General features: G+C 38.5%; 2 protein-coding genes across 3 annotated transcripts in view; one reads left to right on the plus strand and one right to left on the minus strand.

Moving 5' to 3' along the window:
* BBS12 (Bardet-Biedl syndrome 12) overlaps positions 1-5,995 on the minus strand; it is a 43,679-nt gene extending 37,684 nt beyond the window's left edge. For both annotated transcript variants that reach the window (XM_085579317.1, XM_085579316.1), the window contains exon 1: positions 1,486-5,995. The gene's annotated coding sequence lies outside the window, so the exon portion shown is untranslated. The remainder of the gene's footprint in view (positions 1-1,485) is intronic.
* Positions 73-18,128, plus strand: IL21 (interleukin 21). The gene is made up of 3 exons (XM_085579324.1): positions 73-1,701; positions 1,830-1,865; positions 5,091-18,128. Exons 1-3 carry the CDS (start codon positions 1,567-1,569, stop codon positions 5,364-5,366), a joined length of 447 nt encoding a protein of 148 aa, XP_085435450.1. The 5' UTR covers positions 73-1,566; the 3' UTR covers positions 5,367-18,128.
* The last annotated feature ends 1,054 nt before the right edge of the window (positions 18,129-19,182 follow it).

Below are 19,182 nucleotides of genomic sequence, written 5' to 3' on the forward strand. Positions count from 1 at the left end.
TAGCTACCCCTTTCACCAGGAGAGATTATGTGCATACATGAGACTGAGTGCAGTTATGTGTATTTACACACACACCTATAAAATTTATTCCTTTAAGCTATTCCTTTTCTGAATGGTGAAAAAAACTTAAGCACATAAACAACATGGAGTAAATACTCATTTCTAAACAAAAAAGAAACATGCTAGAGTATGTCAGATAGAGCTCTCACCAGCTTAAACACTCATTTTTAAATGAACAATGAACAAGTGACCCAGCCTGACAGCCCAGATTCACCCACCAGACAGATCTATACAAGGACATTTTATCAGCATATGACACAGGTTACCAATTGTATTCCAAACTCTGTGTAGATTTTGTAAAGCAGCCCCAAAGCCATCTGGAATATTCAGATTTTCAGAGGAAAAGATTTAATTTGACAGACACATGACCATCTTTTTATTCATCACAAGTGAAGGTGCCCAAGTGACTTTAACTGCCCTCTACTAATTCCACATAGGAACCCTTCAATGCTATTGACAGTAATTAAATAATGATAATACATTAAAGTAATTTAAAGCTGTTTTTCCTCTCTTTGTGATGAAATGTCATGATCAGTGATTTAAAAATCAATGGATTCCTAGAGTGGGAAGTCAAATAAATTCCTAGTGCCTGCACAGACTTTTGTTTGGACTTCATACATTCTTCTACATTCCCAAGGAAATTCTCAGCTGCTGAAGGATGTAACTAAATGTGTTTAGGTGCCATGAGCACTGGGGACTGACACACCAGGATTTTGTCCCTGCTCTTCCTGTACTGCTCCCCTCTTGATAATGGGCATGCTTCAGAGATTCATCTCTCCCAGGACAAGCTATCTCCCTGCATCCTCCACTCCCAGTGGACATACCCTCCACAATGTTGTTAATATATCTGCTACTGGTTCCGAGCAAATATAAAGCTAATTTCAGCTGGTTTAAATGCTAAGATGAGCTTTTACTCACAGCTCTAACACAATCCAAGCTGAGAATAAAAAAGCCACAGTTCATCAGGAGTAAATAGCTAACAAGCTATTTGGAGCCATAAAGTGAGATAATTAAATTTAAATTTTCAACGAAGTCCTGTCATATTTCTCCAGAACAGTACAGAAGAGCTGCAGATGGACTGAAGAGATTAATTGCTGTATTACAGAGGAAAAAAATGCAGATTCTTTGTTTACCTAGGCCTGTGGTTTCTAAGTACCAGCTTTTTAGTACGTTCATTTCTTGACTCAAAGTGAAAATGGGAATTCACCCTTTTCTCTTTTTTCCTGTCCAATGTGCAGATGGGGCACATTTTCTTTCACTCCATCAATCCCTGCCCCCCCACGCACAAGCTTGCATACATGCACCTAGCCAGTGGAAAAGAAAAAAGGGTTACTCATAAATCCATTCTACAAAGCTTTCCAAACTGAAATGGGTGGGGTCTCCATCTCCAGCAGGGAGTAATATATAGGTAGGTGCAGAGCTTACCTGAGCACAGCTCAAACTGGAGTGTCACACTTGAACAGCACAACTCTGCTCCTGGCATATTTTAAAACAGAACTCATCAGGATGAAGAGGATGATTATTTTCTGCATGCTTTTCTTCTGCTCCACTATGGTGCTGACTGCATCTTCACCCAGAACATTAAAATACAAACAGATTCAAAAGAAAATTAGAGACTTAGAAAGCATGGTGAAAGATAAGGTAAGTGATGGCATTTGTCATAATATTGAAATTCCTTTCAAACATTATATATTGCATAGGATATATCTTGTGAGAGACATCACTTTCAAATGTTAAAGCTTTTCTAACTTAGATTTGTTTTATTTTAGGATGCTGAATTGCTGCATACACCAGAAAGCCTTGTGGTGAGACTGCTTTAAATTCTTTTTCATAATTATATTATTTTGATTTTGTACTGGCTTATTCCATTGACAAGTGGAGAATGTCTTCTCCACAACTCTGACCTAGTACTCTTAATGCAAACTAGACAGAGTAAGAAAATATTTCCCAGAAGTTCCCTTTTCTGGATATTTAATAGCAGAAGTGTTTATATTTTGACATCACAATTACTATTTTGCTACTGTAGGTGTATCATAACCCATCAACAGATCCAGAGTTGCAAATATTCCATTTAATTAAGAAATAGTGCTAAGAGTAGGGATTCATCCAAGAGCCAGATGAGCAGCAGTGCTTTTGGGGATGCAGGTATTTGGAGTGCAAGTGTCTCCAGCTGCCATGAGCTCCAGCATGGCTGAGCTACCCCCCTTGTCTCCCACAGCAGCCAAATGACAAGGGTGGCACTGCAAGGCCATGTCAACAAGTGCCTCCTCTCATGTGCAGTCACACTGCTCTCTCTGAGTTTGTTTGTGCAGGGACTGTGCTACCAACAGGAAGACAAAACTGCATCTGCAAATATTTTCTTTAAATTATAACTAGTTAAAAATACAAGAGCAGCTCTCTGTGAACCCCTTTTTAATACAGATATGTATTTATACATTATTTAGTGCTGATATTCTGCATCTTCCAAGGTTAAGATCTTCTTATAAACAGTGAGTCATCAAGTCTGTGCACTCTCAAAAGTAGTAGGATGCAGGATGTATTGTGAATTTAAATACTAATCATAGTAAAATCACATTTTAAAAACTTCGGAGGTAAGTCCTTGCTAATTTGATAACATGCAACATGCAACTGAGGTGTAGAGCAACCTGTGGCTACCTAATATTATACTTGTCTTATTAGCTGTCTTAAATTTTTGAGCCCTATTTTGTAGTACAGACAATTTTGATTGACATATAAAAGCCACCATTATGCGTTACTATGCTGCAAAAGCTGTAGGCATTTTTAAAAAATTATCTATACAGGATTCTAAACTCACTTGCAAGCAGAAGAAAGGGAAAAAACTCACCTCATTTCACACAGGTTTTGGTTAGCCTCTTCCTAGGCTTTACAGCTCAGTGCATGTTTAACTTGCCAAAAAATATACAGAAGCACAATCAAACTAGATGCATTCCTTTGAATTGCTAGAAAGAACTTCGGTGCCCAAACTCAGTGCTGGGCTTTTTCCACTAAAACTTCTTCTAACTTGTGGTGTCAAAGTGAAAAGGAGGAGATTATTAGCTGTCATTTTAATCTAGTGTTTGCCGCTGCCTCTGAAACTAAGGAAATACAACTAGTGACTAATTGCTTAATGAGGTTGTTGGGGTTTTCTTCTTAAAAAAAGTCATGCTCACCTCAGGAAGGAAAACAACAGCAGCCCAGGGCTCACTTGAAGCTTAGGGCTTTACTGTCTGATTCTGAGAGGTCCCAAGTGCCTCCTCTGAATACTAGACAAGATAGAAAATTCACATATTTAGAAGGTATTAAGTTGATAGGGTTCAGCTTCTGACGTAAAACATGTAAAAAACATTAGTGTGGTAATAGTAATAGTGTGGTAATAGCAAATCAACAAACTTTTCATCCTACAGGGGTGACTAAACAGTGCATGACAAAGCAGAACTCAAGATGATTAAGTGCCATCACAGGCTATTGAAACCCAATTTATTAAAAAGTTGTTCAAATAACCACATTTCAAATATCAAAATATTTGGAATTTATTTTTATTATAACCTGCTCACGCCAGATTTGCATTTGGTCTTGAATATTCAATGAGAAAATCACCTATTACAACAATTAGAATTAGGTGGTTTATCCCAATCTATTTTGGCTTCCTTGAAGTTCCTTTGTCTGGACTGTTAGCCACAATTCAATCCCACACAAATTCCTCATACCCTTAACAATGAAGTATCCTTTCCCTTGAATCAAGAGAGGTTAGAGGACATCAATTCAAGGGAAAACAGGCTGAGACTGAAAAAGCAGTGTTAAGGCTGAGGCAATTCCAGCCTGGAAGACAAATGAGCTCTGCTGCTGGTGACACTCACTGCAGCTGAAGTGTCACTGAGTGACACGATGCTGACGTGCCCTGGATCTGTATCTCAGCCCGCTGATCACCAAATCCGGAAGCAAGGGCTCTATGAGCTCATCTGTAAAGCCAGTTTGAGTCAGATGCAAACTACTGCTGTCAACTGCCTCTGATATTTTACACATTTCTAGCCCCCCTCAGACATTTCCAGTGGTCTGTGCTCTCCTTCATGCCTCGTCTCCAAAGTGCTCAGCCCGTGACAATACGCCAGGCCCCACAATCCTTGCAGCGCCCTTATCACTGGCTGCCTCAGTTGTAACTGACAGCTCAGCAAAACAGAAAAGGCAGCACAGATGAGAAATTCTGGTTTCTCAGCTCAGCACGAACGAGACAAAAATGTTTTCAGTTTCAACTGGAAAATCAATCTCTTTAAAAAACGAGTAGTGTTTTTTTCCAGTAAGCAAGGCCGGTTACAGTAAGGATGCTTGAAACAAATATAAACGTGTGGCTTTTAAGGAAAACAAAATGCTTTATCTGACCGACACAGAATGTTGCTAGTAAAATTTGCTATAGGCAACATCCATGAAGGCTGCCTTGTTCCTGGCCCAAGCAGCAAACTCCAGTGACACCTCATAAGACAGACGAGACTCAGCTTGGGTAACAGTTGGTATGCAGACAAGGATGATGGCTTTGGAACCTTTCTGATATGTGTAATCAGCAGCTTCCTTCTTTGGAAAACATGAAGCAACTTAAATTGGCTTCAGTAACCATTGCTTTTCTCTCTCTGTTGACTGTTATGTTAGTTTGGGGGATAGTTTCTGCATAATTTCTGATGCTATCATATAAGAACATTTTAATAGTATTTGAAAATACGCAGTTCTATGTCAATTCTAATTGTTAACTAGACATTATTAGAAAGGGCACCAAAATGAGAAAGAAAAAAGTATATTCCCACACATAGCACTGATATTTTTAATTTTTTAAAAACAAAATGCTTGTGCTTTAGTAGGTGAAAACCTACATGTAACTGATCTACTCTTCAAGATTGTTTTATTTCAAATGCTGTCATGATTAATAGCCAAGTGGACATTTATTTTGTTAGGAAATACTTCTGCACATGGACCACAGTCTAACATGAGCAGGAAAATGTACTGCAACATCGGCTTTAAAACAGTTCCTTCTTCTGCCCTAGGAGGGATGCCTGTCCACAGCTGTGACCTGCTTCAAGAAGGGCATCCAGAAATTGCAACCAGCGAGCAGCCAAGAGAATGAGGCGTTTGCCAAAGCCATTAGAATCGTGAGCAAATTCAACTACAAAGACCCTAGAGAGGTAGGATTTCCTCACAGTGCTCAGAACTGTGATCATTGCTCCTTATTTTCTATAGCAGATGCCCCCTGCAGTGGGGGAATTGTAGAAAGCAAATCTGTTAGAAAAAACAATCTGCCTTTCATTACTTTGAAAATTTAAAAGTCCAATTTTTGCACTTTTGGGAGAAGCATTCCCTATGATGCTAAAAAGTCGCATATGTGTACTTGGCAACTACACAATGTGCTGGCAGAAGGACAGGTATCACTGCAGAAAATGTGAGTGAAAGGTGTCATTACTAAATTCCTTCCCTTTTGAAAGAGCTTGTGTCAGAGCTTTTCCAGCTAGAAAAGGCATTGATTACAATCTTCTTGATTTTTCAGTGAGAAAGCTTGAGGTTTGATTTAGGATTGTGATGTGCTGTTTAGAAGTGCCATGATTTTCTTTTATCTTCCAGCACTGTGAGTTTACATGTGAATATTATGAGAAGAAAACCCCCAAAGAATTTTTGAAGGGCTTTGAAAATCTAATGAAAATGGTAAGCAGAATTCATTCCTCCTGGGTGCTTTTTGACATTTTAAAAACCATTAAAGATACCCTTATTTTACATACTTACTAACAATGTGTTGTTTTTACAGCTATTCAAGAACTAATCTAGGACACACCAGAGCTGAAGGCCATGAAAATATTTTTTTTTAAAGCAGACACTATGTTATATTTAAGATGTGAAAAATGTAAATACTTCCCAGTGCTACCATGATGTATTCTCTGTGTGTAGTAAGTGAAAGCTTCTCCCAAATTATTAAGGAGTCTTATTTGGATGGGTATTTGTCAGATAGATGCTATTTTGCAAATTATTCTAGCCCCACCTTACAGGGAAAATGAAATTGTAATTTCACAAAAACAGGCTCTTGTAAGGGTCTGAACTGTCCCCCTTCTGCTGAACTAGAAACACATGAGATGGTTACTTTTGTATTTTTGCTTTGACCTTAACTGAATTCCATGCAGAGATTTCTGCAACTATTTTAAGAAAATTAACAGAAAAATTATCAGGGGTTTTGAAGCTTCAAAGGAATCTGCTTGGGCTGATTTCCTTATTTACAATAATACCACACACAGAGTTTTATTTATAAGTTCTTAGACTGCATCTTAGCTAACTATGGAAAAATGTCCTGCACTTAACTGCCTTCTCAATACTGGAAAAAACATTTACAAATCCTACTGTATGTCTGTGATTAACATCTTGAAGCTAATGGCACATTTGCCATGTGCTCCAATAGGAAGAGATGTAACCCACATGCTCCAAGTGGAGATACAGGATTCTGAGGGGAAATCCTGTTTCAGAAAATGGAATTTTGTTTACACTGCCCCAGCTTAACATGATAAATACAGCAGAGGTGTGACAGGTTGGTACAACCAGCCACTGCAAAATGTCCAATAAATACAGTAATTGATGATTAGTCAGAATGAAACAGCTCTAATGCATAGTGCTCTTTCTCAGAGGACAGCATTTACCTTCATATTAATGTACCCTTAACACTATTCACTCTCTTTCCTCCTGGTTAATTTTTACAGCTTGTTATTTGCCATTTTTTCTTTGAAAATCTGTCAAATTTTTTGTTCTGTGGAAACCTTCCTGTACAGCTTCTGAATCCTGAACATTTTGGTGGAACTATGGCCAGAGATATCACTGACAATTTTTTAAATGAAAGTGAGTATTACCGCACTTAAAACTAGTTTTGGCAGCTTAATTATATACCACCATATTTTGTTTACAAGGATTCTGAACCACTGGGTTCTTCCATCTGAGCAGTAACTGCTAATTTGCCACAAACAGATATTAGCCCCACATGAGGAAACTGATCTTGGAAAAGAGCATAAAGTGTTCCAGTAAAAATTAACCTTTCATCTCATTTTCTCTCTACTTAGTAGAAATGTGGTAGAGAGAGGAAACTGGAAAACTGCATTTAGTTTTAGGATGGAAAATGACAAGCTTAGTTACCTCCAAAAATAATGAGGTAGTATTAAAAATATTTCCATTCCTACCAATGTCATCGACCTAAAGGAAAACTAATACAAAATGTGCTGCCTCCACATTTTCACTGTCCTGAAATGTGAACCTCCTCAAAAATGTACATCAGAAAGAGGAAGGAAGATCTTCAGGGCACAGCAAACCAAGTGAACTCTCCTTGTTTCTGGTCATTTTGATGGTCATTTTGATTTAGAACATCTTTTTCTTCTCCTTTCCTTTTTCTGTTTCAAAACCTGCTTTTCCTCTGTGTAATGTTCTACCTCATACCTCAATGTTTCCACATTACTGCATCAGGATTAACATTCTAAAAAAGAACTACCACTCATATGTAAGTAATCGAAGTATTGAGTTTAAATCATGTTCTTTCTGTACCTTCTATCCCCATTTCTCTGACTTACCTACCCATTAAGTCCCTTCATCACCAATTGGTGAGCACTATGCAAAGATGCTGCTGCAACTGCAATAGACAAAGTCCAGGTAAAATTCCATTCCAGATTTGGATAAAATCAACTGGGTAAACATTCAAGCACATCCTGCAGTTGCAGTGTACCTGCTGATGCTTCTAATCTGTATTTTTTTACAAATACAAATTGGGGGTTTTAATCAAATTCCTTTATCATGAATTAAGTGCATTTTTATGCGAGTCCTAGAAGGACAAGCAATAAACCAGCATTTCTTCTGCAGCTCCATGGAATATTTGCATGTGCAGGGTTTTGGAGAAAGAGCTTTATTTTTGTACAAAGAGTACAGTATGTATTTCTTTATCTGTAAATGTCTTTTCCAGTAACTTGCTAAGTGCATTGAAATCGCTGTTCTAAAAGAGCATGTTAAAATTCTTGTCAGGCAGACAAAATGGGATTACCATGCCCTGACAAACACAACATTGTGTATTACATATTTATCAGCAATCATTACAAAACATGTACCTGGGATGAGTGTTTTATGAATGAAAAGCAATTTCCTACAGAAATGTCATAAGCTAACTAAGTACTCCAGCCTACACTGCAGCAATGCCTGAGTTTTGTCCAAGAGGCAGCATGTAATGCAGTAAGTAATGCACCTACTTCTGTTTAGTGACTTGCTTCACTGTTTTTAACTTTGGATTTTATCACAACAAACATAGTGCTAAAGCTTATTTTTCTTGTTTTAAACACAATATACTTGCTTATTAATTGAGGTTATTTCTTGTACCTGTAGAACTTAATTTAAAATGCTCACTTGTAGTATTCAAAAAACTAGTGAGAAACTGCAACAAAAGTAGAGGGTTAATTGCTTAGAGATCGTGCCTTAAAACTGAAATTACTGGACAAGCCAGTCCAGCTATGTATGGAGAATATAAAACAAAAAATTAGCACAGCTGATTTTGGCCAACACCACACCTCTGGGCACTGTCAGTGTAATCACTGTGGGCAACTCAGTGCACTTCAAATATGCATTGATTTATGAGATGTGAGGACTTGTGTTCACTCTTTGATTTGTCAGAGTGATCAAAAACTGAGCGTATTATTCAGGGTGTGCTGTTTGAAGAACAGGATGAATGAAAAACAGGAAATCTGTGCAGAACAAACCAGTGTTCAAGAAGACATCGTCTTGTTCTACAACAGCATTCTCAGAAGGAAAAATGAAGATGCCCCAGGAGGAACTTGTGACCTTAAGAAGGACCAGACACCACAAATCTAAATGTGTACACCCTCTTGACTTATTTCCTTTCAGGAGATGAACTCTCTTTGTACTAAGTACACTCTGCAGAAACTACGTGTTTCATTAACAGAGTACATCATGTAAGCCATAAAAGCTGATTACCTCCCAGGGAGGCTTTACAATATATTTATGATTTTGATCATAAGTGCCCTTTGTAGGCACTTCGAGATGTGTTTTAGCATGGTATATACAATTTTGTATAATATTTACTTTTACTGAGAAGATTCTTTATTTTTATACCAGTTGATTAATCTAATTTAATTATTTATTGCATTTCTGTAAAGGGAATGTTCATACTAAGGACTATGTGGTCTGATTTAATTTATATGCCTGTGATATTAAACAATTTTAGCTACTACCATTTCCTCTTGTTCTTTTCTTCAAAAATACATTTTTGTAGTTACCTGTGAGGGAACTGTTCCCTGTGGATTTTCCAGCCACTTGTTTCACAGACGTGGTTTGGAATGGGGTAAATTGTTCCTGAGTATTTCTGCATCTCACCGAGTGAGATGAGTCAGACTTGACTAACAGTTGACTGTCAATTCTGGATGAATCCCAGCATATGTGATTCCTGCTGCTTTCTTGTGTGCAAAGACAGGAGGGATCCCTCCATCCAGTGGGAATACCCACAGGGAATATTTCTTACTGCAAATAGGCAACTACAAAACTTCCCTACAGTGTTCTCTGCTTTGCACTTGGGCTGATGACCCATGTTCTAACAGGAGCAAAGGTAAAAGAGAACTTTTCCTACTCAAAAATCTTTGCCCAAACTGCTGTACTGCCACCTTTTGATGGCAGTTTGGAAATTCAAAGCAGTTTCAGACACAAGACCGGCAAGCTGAGTATCACTGTCATGACAGTGAGCTTTGAGATACACCACAGACATAACAACTAAGTTCTCCACTTCCCGTTTAGTTTGCACTTTTCCTCTTCACATAGCTGAAGGTCCAATAGTGTTACTGTTGTAATATCATGAAGATCATGTTTAAAAACATCCCTTACCACACCAGTCAGGCTCTTCAGCAGCTCTTTTCCCTTTGCAAGAGGATGTACAAATGGATACTGTGTCCATGTGTCCCTTCCTTAAGTGTCCAACAACCTACCAGGAGTTCTCCTGCTCTTTTTAGACTCTTTGTACAATTCTCTTACCTCTTTCCATTTTTTGAAGATAACATTATTATTAAACTTCACTGCCCACCCCTGTTCTCAATCTTCCTCCCATTCTAATTCCAAACACTTGTTCTCCCAAACCCAGTTCACTTTCTTCCTCTGGCTACACTTCCTCCAGCTTCCTTTCTGTTATCAGGGAATTTTCAGACACTCGGTGCAAGATCATCAGCTGCACAATTCCATTAGAATGGAAAAAGAGCTGAACATAATTCTAGTGGTCCACATAAAGTTTAATTCCCTACCATCCACAGGAGAACATCTGACAACAAATAAGTCAGAAAGATTTTTACTTCTAAGCCAAATAAGTGAAAGAAGTACTCACATACCAGCTGTAGCAGGAGATACAGTAGGTTTCATATCAAGATTATCACAACAGATTAGACAAACACTGTGATAGAGCAGGTCTCTCCATCCTCCCTTAAAGCCTTAAAAAATGTAGGGACAATGAACAACAAAGGGGTCAAGGCTAGTACCAGCTGACATGAGGACAGCATCTGCAAGGGGTGAAACACAGAAAAGTGTTTGAGCTCAGCACCCCAAATCCAGCATTTCATCAAACCGAGAAGCAACTCCAAGTTTATCACTGCCTTTATGAATGGCTAGGAAACGCACCAGTGTAGAGAGCAGATCATTGCACAAGAGGGCAGCAGGCAGCTGAGAAAAGAAAGTTCTTCCCTCTCCTTTTCTTCCTGACCCCGCCCAGCTCGTAACAAATTAATCTACGAACCCTCAAATGTGGAGAAATGCAGTTCAGAAAGGGGACTTAACAAAAAATGCTCCCATTTCTGTGTTTTTCTTACAGGTACATTTCAAATTCCACCTACTTAATAATTTCTACTTCCCATATTCTGTTCTTTTCCAAACACTTAACTCCTCATTCATTTCACTCCTCCTTTCTACCCTCCACATCACCTTTAGGAAAACCACTTTAGTTATGCCTGACATTTACAGCTCTTGCATTAATACCAGACAGGACAAAGCATTGGAAAATCTTTCCACCTTACTTCAGAGGTACCATTAGAAAAAGCATCACCTGAAAACAAAGATGAAGCAAAAAAATTTTTACAGGATCTGTGCTATTCCTGGGAGATTTACACTTCCCTTAAGCACGGAGCATTTGGCCCATTTCTAAATTGCTAACCCAGTACCTGAAGATGAACAGTTCCAAGCATTCCTTATGGTCGGCCTCTCCCTTTAGGTGCCTCACATCCTGTAAGACAGCTGCTACACTCTACTTCCCCTCTATTTTACTTTTATAAATTCTTTTAATTTCCTGTTTTACACCTTGCAAAGAGCTGAACAAACACCAGGTAACAGGTGGAATGCAACAGGTGCAGCTGGAGGTGGTGGGAAAGGTGTAGTACAAATTCCCAAACATCTGAGCTGACATTAATTTTTTTATGGCACTGATGAACAAAATACTGGGAACCTACTGCCTCAAGCTCCTTTTCCACCTGTTGCACAGGGCAGGGTTGGCTTAAACCATCTCCCAACAGTTGCATTTTTTGGAGGGAGAGGGTGAGGTGGCAAATTATATTTGCCCTGGTCAATTCTCTGACCCAGACTCTCTGCCTTTTATACTTCTACTCTCTGCCTTTTATATTTCATGCCCTCATGAAGTATAACTGTTCTGCATCGGAAGACTTCCCTTAAAAAGATGTTGTACAAGGCAAACTCAGAAGCAGACTGGGTTGGGAATTTTTCAGTGCAAGTTCTTCCACTGGAGGATAACGATTTGTTGAAACTGAAATTTTACAACTTTCACTGCAACAGTCTGACAAAACTTAGAACAAAAACTTTTTCTTAGGTCCAGGATGGAATTTCTGTTATAAACAAAACCATTCAAACAAGAGCAGAGCAGAGTGCAGTTTTTTGGGCTAGGAAGTGATTGCTGAAGCTGGGCTCCAAACCCTGCTCTATTTTATTTGGCTTCTCCATTGGGACACACTCCACCAAGGTGCCAGAGGAGGTACCCACTCCACAGGCTACTGATGGCTGTGGATCAGTCTCACACTTTCTTGAGTGCTTTTCATTAAAACAGCTGAGAGATCTCAACACCATTTCAGAGTGACACAGAGGGGAATAAAGGTCAAAACTGAAAAAGTGACACTTCTGTGAGATGAGGAAATATTTTTCTAACTAGTTCTATGTGGTTCTCATATGATTTGTCTCAGTGTTTAAGACAATTCTCCAGCAAATTTCCCAGTCTGACACATATGCCTTTTTTAGGCTTTTAGAACAACTCAGTGGGCAGCAGAGCAATAAAGGTCAGATGAAGAGCAGCAGAGGTACACAGCAAACAGTAAATTCCTCTGTGGAATGAAAGAAACTGTAGGTTGAAAAGTCACTGGGAGAACAAAGATGGATAGTAATCTCATTTAAAACTCTCCCTCAGTGAAAGTTTCTGTATGAGTACTGACCTATCAATAACCCATTTTGCAATCAAAAGCACCCAGGGTGCTTTCCCAGGCCCCACAGATCTCCTTATTTTCCATTAAGACAGAGCACCAACACTACAAGTTCAGTCCAGTGAAACTGCTCTGTACTGACAGATATCAGCAGTCACATGGCTTTGGATAATTAATGCTCAGTTTTTCAGGTACAGAACAATGATTCATGTCTTAAAAGATGTAATAAACATATTTTAAACTCTCTAAGCATAAGACAGATACATAGTCCCATACATTTGTAAAATGCAATTTTCTAATTGTCATCATAAATATTATTAATATTCCAGCTCTTTCTGTTGCTCAGTTTGAATGTTGCTTATATATAAAAAACTACTCTGACAGCATCCAGCTGTTAATGGTGACCAATTAAACCAGGCCATGTTAATGGGTTCTAGCACATAACTTTAACAGGAGTTTGAGAGTGATTAGATCTCAGACTTTTGATACTGAAAATCATACTAGAAGTGACCCACCTTTTTGTTATTACTTACACAGATTTCATTTGGTTTAGCTGCTTTGCAGCATAACAAACATAAACCAGCTTCCCTATTACTCTATACTACTCCCTTGTTTTGCACTGCATGGGTTTCAATTCCTAGCTTATCCTGCAAGATTTAAATGGTGAGAATAGGTCCTCTTCAGTGAAAGCAGAGGGATGTGACCTCAGAGAGACTACACAGACTAACACCTTGTACCTGATGCAGGGCCATGGGCAGCGGCCAGAGGAGGCACCAACAGATGGGGCCTCACAACAGGTCCTGTGTCACCTCCTGAGGTTTCCTGAGAACCACACAACAGCTCAAACCCAGCAGAAATGGCTTCCTCTGCACAGCACTCAGTGTCCCTGAAAGTCAGGAGCAGATAATTTCAGTTTCCATCATTATCAATTTCCAAAGTACCAATCCACCTAATTTAAAAAATACTTTTATTTTTTAAAAAAACATTAATCACAGAGAAAGCTTACAAACACCAAAGCTCTTTTACAAGAAATCGTCCAGAGAATATGACTAATGCACCTGTACTTTTTAAATATAATAAAACATTGACTCAAGGCCAACTCATACTCTTACTCCGATTTTTTCTTTTGTTGTTTTGTCCTTACAACCTTTCAATTATTTTCTGTATGGAAAAAAACATCAACTTAGTTTCTGAACACAAGTAAAAGTCCTTTCACTTCTACTTAGAATTCAGGATTCTCACAAGTGCTGCAGTGCAAGAGGCCCCACACAATCCTTTTATCTACAGTAGCAAAGGAAATGCTTTTCACTTTCAGGGCACTGCATAGTAGGTCTGGAGTTTTCCCAAATACAATGAACTTGGTTTTCATTTGGTTTTTTCCTGTCTCTGCTTCTACTGATTTGCAGAAAATACCAAGGCGCACACAGATTTAAAATGAATACTTGGATCTTTGTGTCCAAATTCTACATGTAGAAACCTACTACTAATTTTCCAATTAAAATATATGCAGGAGTTGGGTATTATGACAGAACACAAAGAATAAGAAATTCTATATACAGCACAAACTTCAGATAATATCAGTACTGGAGTTGTCAAAGAGTGAACACAACTTCTTTTTTAACATTGGCTAAGCTACATGGCTACAGGACTGGCTGATATTCCTCCTATCAGCTGTTTGGCAAACACACAAAAAATATTATTTCCTTTCACTTACATAATTTCCAGTTTAAATATTAAATTAGGTGGCTTAAATAATTTTAAGTTTCCCATAAATTAATTAATAATCCTCGGGGACAAAATGAGTGAGAAAATGAACATGTGTACATCTGTAGAGTTATTAATGATGCTTCTGCTAATATTTCTGCTGAATATTTGTGGCTTCCTGTTTAACATCAGAAATTCCTCTCCCACAGATCTTGGTTTCACTCTCTGTTTTCTCCTTGGGCATTTAAGTGGAACCTTTTGACATTTTTGTTTAGCCATATGAGTTTAGCTATGAGTTCTGGAGGCAGTAATGATACTGTTCTATGGGATAGATCATAAAATACTCAATATCTCAGAAAATATTCCCCCAGTTTTTCTGAACATAGACTCTAAATGTACATATTTTCACATATACCAGACAAAGAACCACTTATAAAATTTTACATGAAGTTATAAAATAGGAGTTAATTGGAATAAAGTAATAAAATTACTTTTGGAATGGAGAGATGCTCTGGACATGAGTGTGTTTTTTCAGAACTACGTGTACTCATTCCTATTATTATTAAGCCAAAGTGCATTATTTTATCACCAATTCCATTGGGGGAGAAAAAATGAACCAAAATCAGGAGACAGACATATAAGGTAAGTGTTCCAAAGCTGTATATCAAAATGAAGAAATTCATCAATGCAAATCAGTTCTTGGTTTCTGTGAGATCAGGTATAACAGTGGATTATTCAAAAGGAGGCACCAAGTTGCTGCAAAACACAGCAATGAAATTTCACTCTCATTTACTCATGAAGATTAAAGCAGAGTCAGCACCTTCCCAGGGAAGGGGGAGGCAGTGTCATAGCCCGAATGACAACATGGGAGCCTCTGAACCACAGCCCTGCTGAAGGTCACACTTTACCACTTACCTTGCAGGTAATCCTACAAAAACCCATCAGGACTAGGCAGAAAGGAAGAAATTAATATACAGTCATCTAGGAGAACAGGAAGAATTAAGATTCTATAACCCAGCTAAAAAACCAGGAGAGGGAAAACCCTGAATTACCACAAGCAAGGATCTACTACATAGCATAGGGGGAAATCCCTACATTCTACCTATGAATCACATTCATTAATAATGAAATTTTAACCCAAACCACAAGAGGTATTCTGTATCCTAACCTTTTTTTTTTTTTTTTTTTTTGTTAAAAAGATAGGCAATGGGGTCAGAATTGCTATTGTTTCTCGTGCTGTAAGAGAAATCTGTCTCAATCACACATATTTTGCACATTAAGATTGTGAGCTACTGGGAGATCCATTTTGGAAGATAACACTTGCAATAATAAGTATTTGAAATTAAGCAAAATTTTAGATAGGTATTTATCTATATATAAGTCAAGGAACATGGAGTCAAAGAACATTTTGGGTTGGAAGACACCTTAAAGATCATCTAGTTTCAACCACCTTGCCATGGGTAAGGACACCTTCCACCAGACCAGGTTGCTCAGAGAATAAATGTGGAAAAAACCAAACAAAAACCCAAAAAAAACTTCCCTTGTACTAGAGCTACCTTCATTACACACAACCCATATGCACATCCACTTCCTAAAGAGCTTCCTGAAATAATAGCCATTGAATAAGAACGAGATAAGCCATGATCTCTTATTTCACAGACAAATGCACTCAATTTTAAGTGCTGAAAGATTCAAGCTGAGAAACTCCAGCTGAAATCTGATCCAAATTTCTACTATGTGCCATTTCTACATTTCCTCTACCCTGTACTTTATCAGCTAGAATTTCTCAACATAACTGGGCACTTCCATGAATCTAGCAACATAGCCCAAGGCTAGGTTTAAAGAGGGGAAAGGCACGGAATTCTTCCTAAATTTTTAAGCCGTGACATTTTTGGTTTGGGAGTAAATGCAAATAAACAATCTACCACAAACTTTGTACTATTGTCACAACATGCCTCAGGAAAATCTGTCTATCTCTTACTGCTCTGTTTTCCACAGCAACTGAGTCCTTTTCCACATAAATCCAAATCACAATTGTTCCAACGTGACTTTTGATCACTTCTAGTCACTTCTGATGTTTTTGGCAGAAGTAACAATTTTGCTATTGCACCTTCAAAAATGAGAGAGAAGAGGTGTAGTGGGACTCAATAAAACTGAGTGGTTCATTTTCACACCTCCTAAATAAATAGGAAATGGATTCTTGGATTTAAAAAGTCAGAAAATCCTCTTGCCGTGTTTAGGTGCTGGCATCCTAAAAAGTGACATCTTCCCAAAAACTCCTTCCTTCTATCCATTAGATATTCTTCTTGTCTCTACTTCTTTGTTATAGGAAACAGTTGGTCAGTTAATTCAGCAGTAAATGTTCTCATTTTCTTAAACCCTTAGTATTTTTAAGAGATTTTGATGTCTAGTATTATCAGTTGATATAATCTTCCCTTTACAAAGGATATTATAATTACTTGCCTCTGTCATCAGGGGAAGTAATTTTCAGCCATGAAGTGTTCTAATGACTAAAAAATCCAAAACAAAAACCATCTCACCAGAAGAGGAAAAAAGATCACCAAAAATACATATAACTCTGTCAATAAGCTTCAATTTTCAGATGTTCATGCTAACAATGGCTAATTCTTATACTCCATAACCAATTACTCCATCTTGAAAGGATCAGGAAGAACCATCAACATTAAATCTCTTTAAAACAGCAAGATCCAAAATTTGATGGTATCCATATCAAAATGTGAAAAAAAGAAATAAATATCATATTACATCAAAACAATCAGAAAATACTTCGAACAGGAGGTGCTTCACAGCAATAATGTTTCCCTGTGGAAATCCTCCAGCATCCAAGATATTTATTTGTATTTGAGGAGACTGAGGGGATACCTCGTGGGGGTCTTCAGCATCCTCACAAGGGGCAGGTGCTGATCCCTTCCTTCGTATGACCAAGGACAGGACTTGAAGAAATGGCATGAAGTCAACAAGGGAGGGTTAGGCTGGATATCAGGAAAAGTTTCTTCTCCCAGAGGATTCTTGGGCACTGGAACAGGCTCCCTAGGGAAGCTGTCACAGCATCGACGAGCCTCACAGAGCTCGAGTGCTTGGATAATGCTCTCAGGTACACAGCGTGACTCTTGGGAACGTCCTGCGCAGGGCCAGGAGTTAGAATTCATACTGATGGGTCTTTTCCAACTGAGAATATTCCATGATTCTGTGACATTTATGGGCTACATCCTGCAGCAGAATGAAATTCTTCACTTTTCCCTGGTCCACAGGTGGAAGATGCATTTAGTTATCTGTTATCATATGGGTTTTTTTTTGGTCCATCCCATCCTCCTCTCCCACCTTTGTCTCTCCCCCTTAGCATTTGGATATGACTGTCACTCCATAGCCAGCAGCATAATTAGATTATTACAGTAGAATAAACCACACTAATTTCCATACTTTGTTCCACAACTGGTGTTTTCTGTGGTTAAAAAGGGAACTTCTCACCCATCACACATTTGCTGGTCCCCACTCTACCTCCTGGAAGCCAGCCTTTCTCACATGCTGTACTTCTGATACGCCAAATCCAAAAGATGCTTTTCTTAAAAACTTTGAAATCAAATAGGCACAAAATGACACATTCAGGGACTTCTTGGCTCCTGTTCACCGATATAAAACCCTTTGTATTACTAAAAGTTTTAAAACGGGATCTGGACAGTGCAAGGGGACCAAATGCTTACTCTCTCATGCATTTCATTATGGAATATATGACTGAAGTTGCTGTGATGCACTTGCCACCAATAAATCACTGTCAATCTTTCCTTCAGCGAGATATGGAAAATGAAAAGTACAGTAATTTGAATAGCGGTGGGCAAATTTCTCCATCGCTTTTGCTTCCATTGCCAAATTTGTCATGAAGAAAGTCCAGAGAGCAAGTGAGAACCAACAGCAAAATTTCAACCTTGCTTTCCACAGTAGGTTCTACTGACCTTCATATCTGGCTATTGAAGCAGAAAATCATCCAATAGACATTGTAATTGTGTCATTTAAATCTTTTACTCTGTGGTTTAATAGACTTCTCCTATTCTATTAAGATTGCAGAAACCAAGGAGGAGTATAAACTCTAATCAGATCACTGTGGTCCCTTATGAAACCTCTAACTATATGATCAAAGTTTCTATTTCCTGCACTTTTTAATACTAGTGAGCAAAAGTAAATGGTAATAGATGTGATGAGGTCACAACCAAATGGTTGTATGGTATTTGGATACTTCAGGCCACTTTTTTCAGAGTACATTCCATTGCTTCAGAAGAACAAGTGTGAAAATCAGTCATATTCTTTCTGCTTCTGTGCTATTCAGTCTTGCCTTGCTGTAAACAGCCTCCAGAGCTGCAGAAATGTAAAAGAATCTTTCCCAAACTCCAGGAAACCTTGATGTGCAAAACTTAACACCTTAATCCTGCTGAACACGAGTCTTCTAGGAATTATTATTACACATAATTGTTCAGTGGTATGTTCAATGTAACGTGACAGCAGTTTGCATCCTTCTGTATTTATAGAGTGAACAGACAGGACTTGAATTTCACTGGTCATGGCTGGGCATTATTATCATGTGAATGACAATAACAGTGCATTCATTCAGACAGAAAACACGTTCCAGATCTGAAGTGCTTCACAAGTCTTGCAATTCTGCCACCCAAGAAGTCTCCACCGGTTTGGAACTTAACTCTGTTTTGTAACTAGCTGAGTACTATAGGAACTTACCCTCCCCATTCCAAAAAAACCTTGGAAAAACTTGCTTCTACCAAGATCCATGGATTTGCCTGAGCCTTATATGACACTCTTTAGGCACTAAAGGGAAGAACCACACACACTGTCATGTCTGATTTCTCCACTCAGGCTAAGAGCTGGGCAGGAGCTGACACAGGTGTTACCCCAATCGTCCAGATCAGAGGCGAGGCAGAACACCCAATCTCCTCTG

Source organism: Lonchura striata, chromosome 4, assembly GCF_050655825.1.
Source record: "Lonchura striata isolate lonStrDom1 chromosome 4, ASM5065582v1, whole genome shotgun sequence".
Taxonomy (NCBI): Eukaryota; Metazoa; Chordata; class Aves; order Passeriformes; family Estrildidae; genus Lonchura; species Lonchura striata.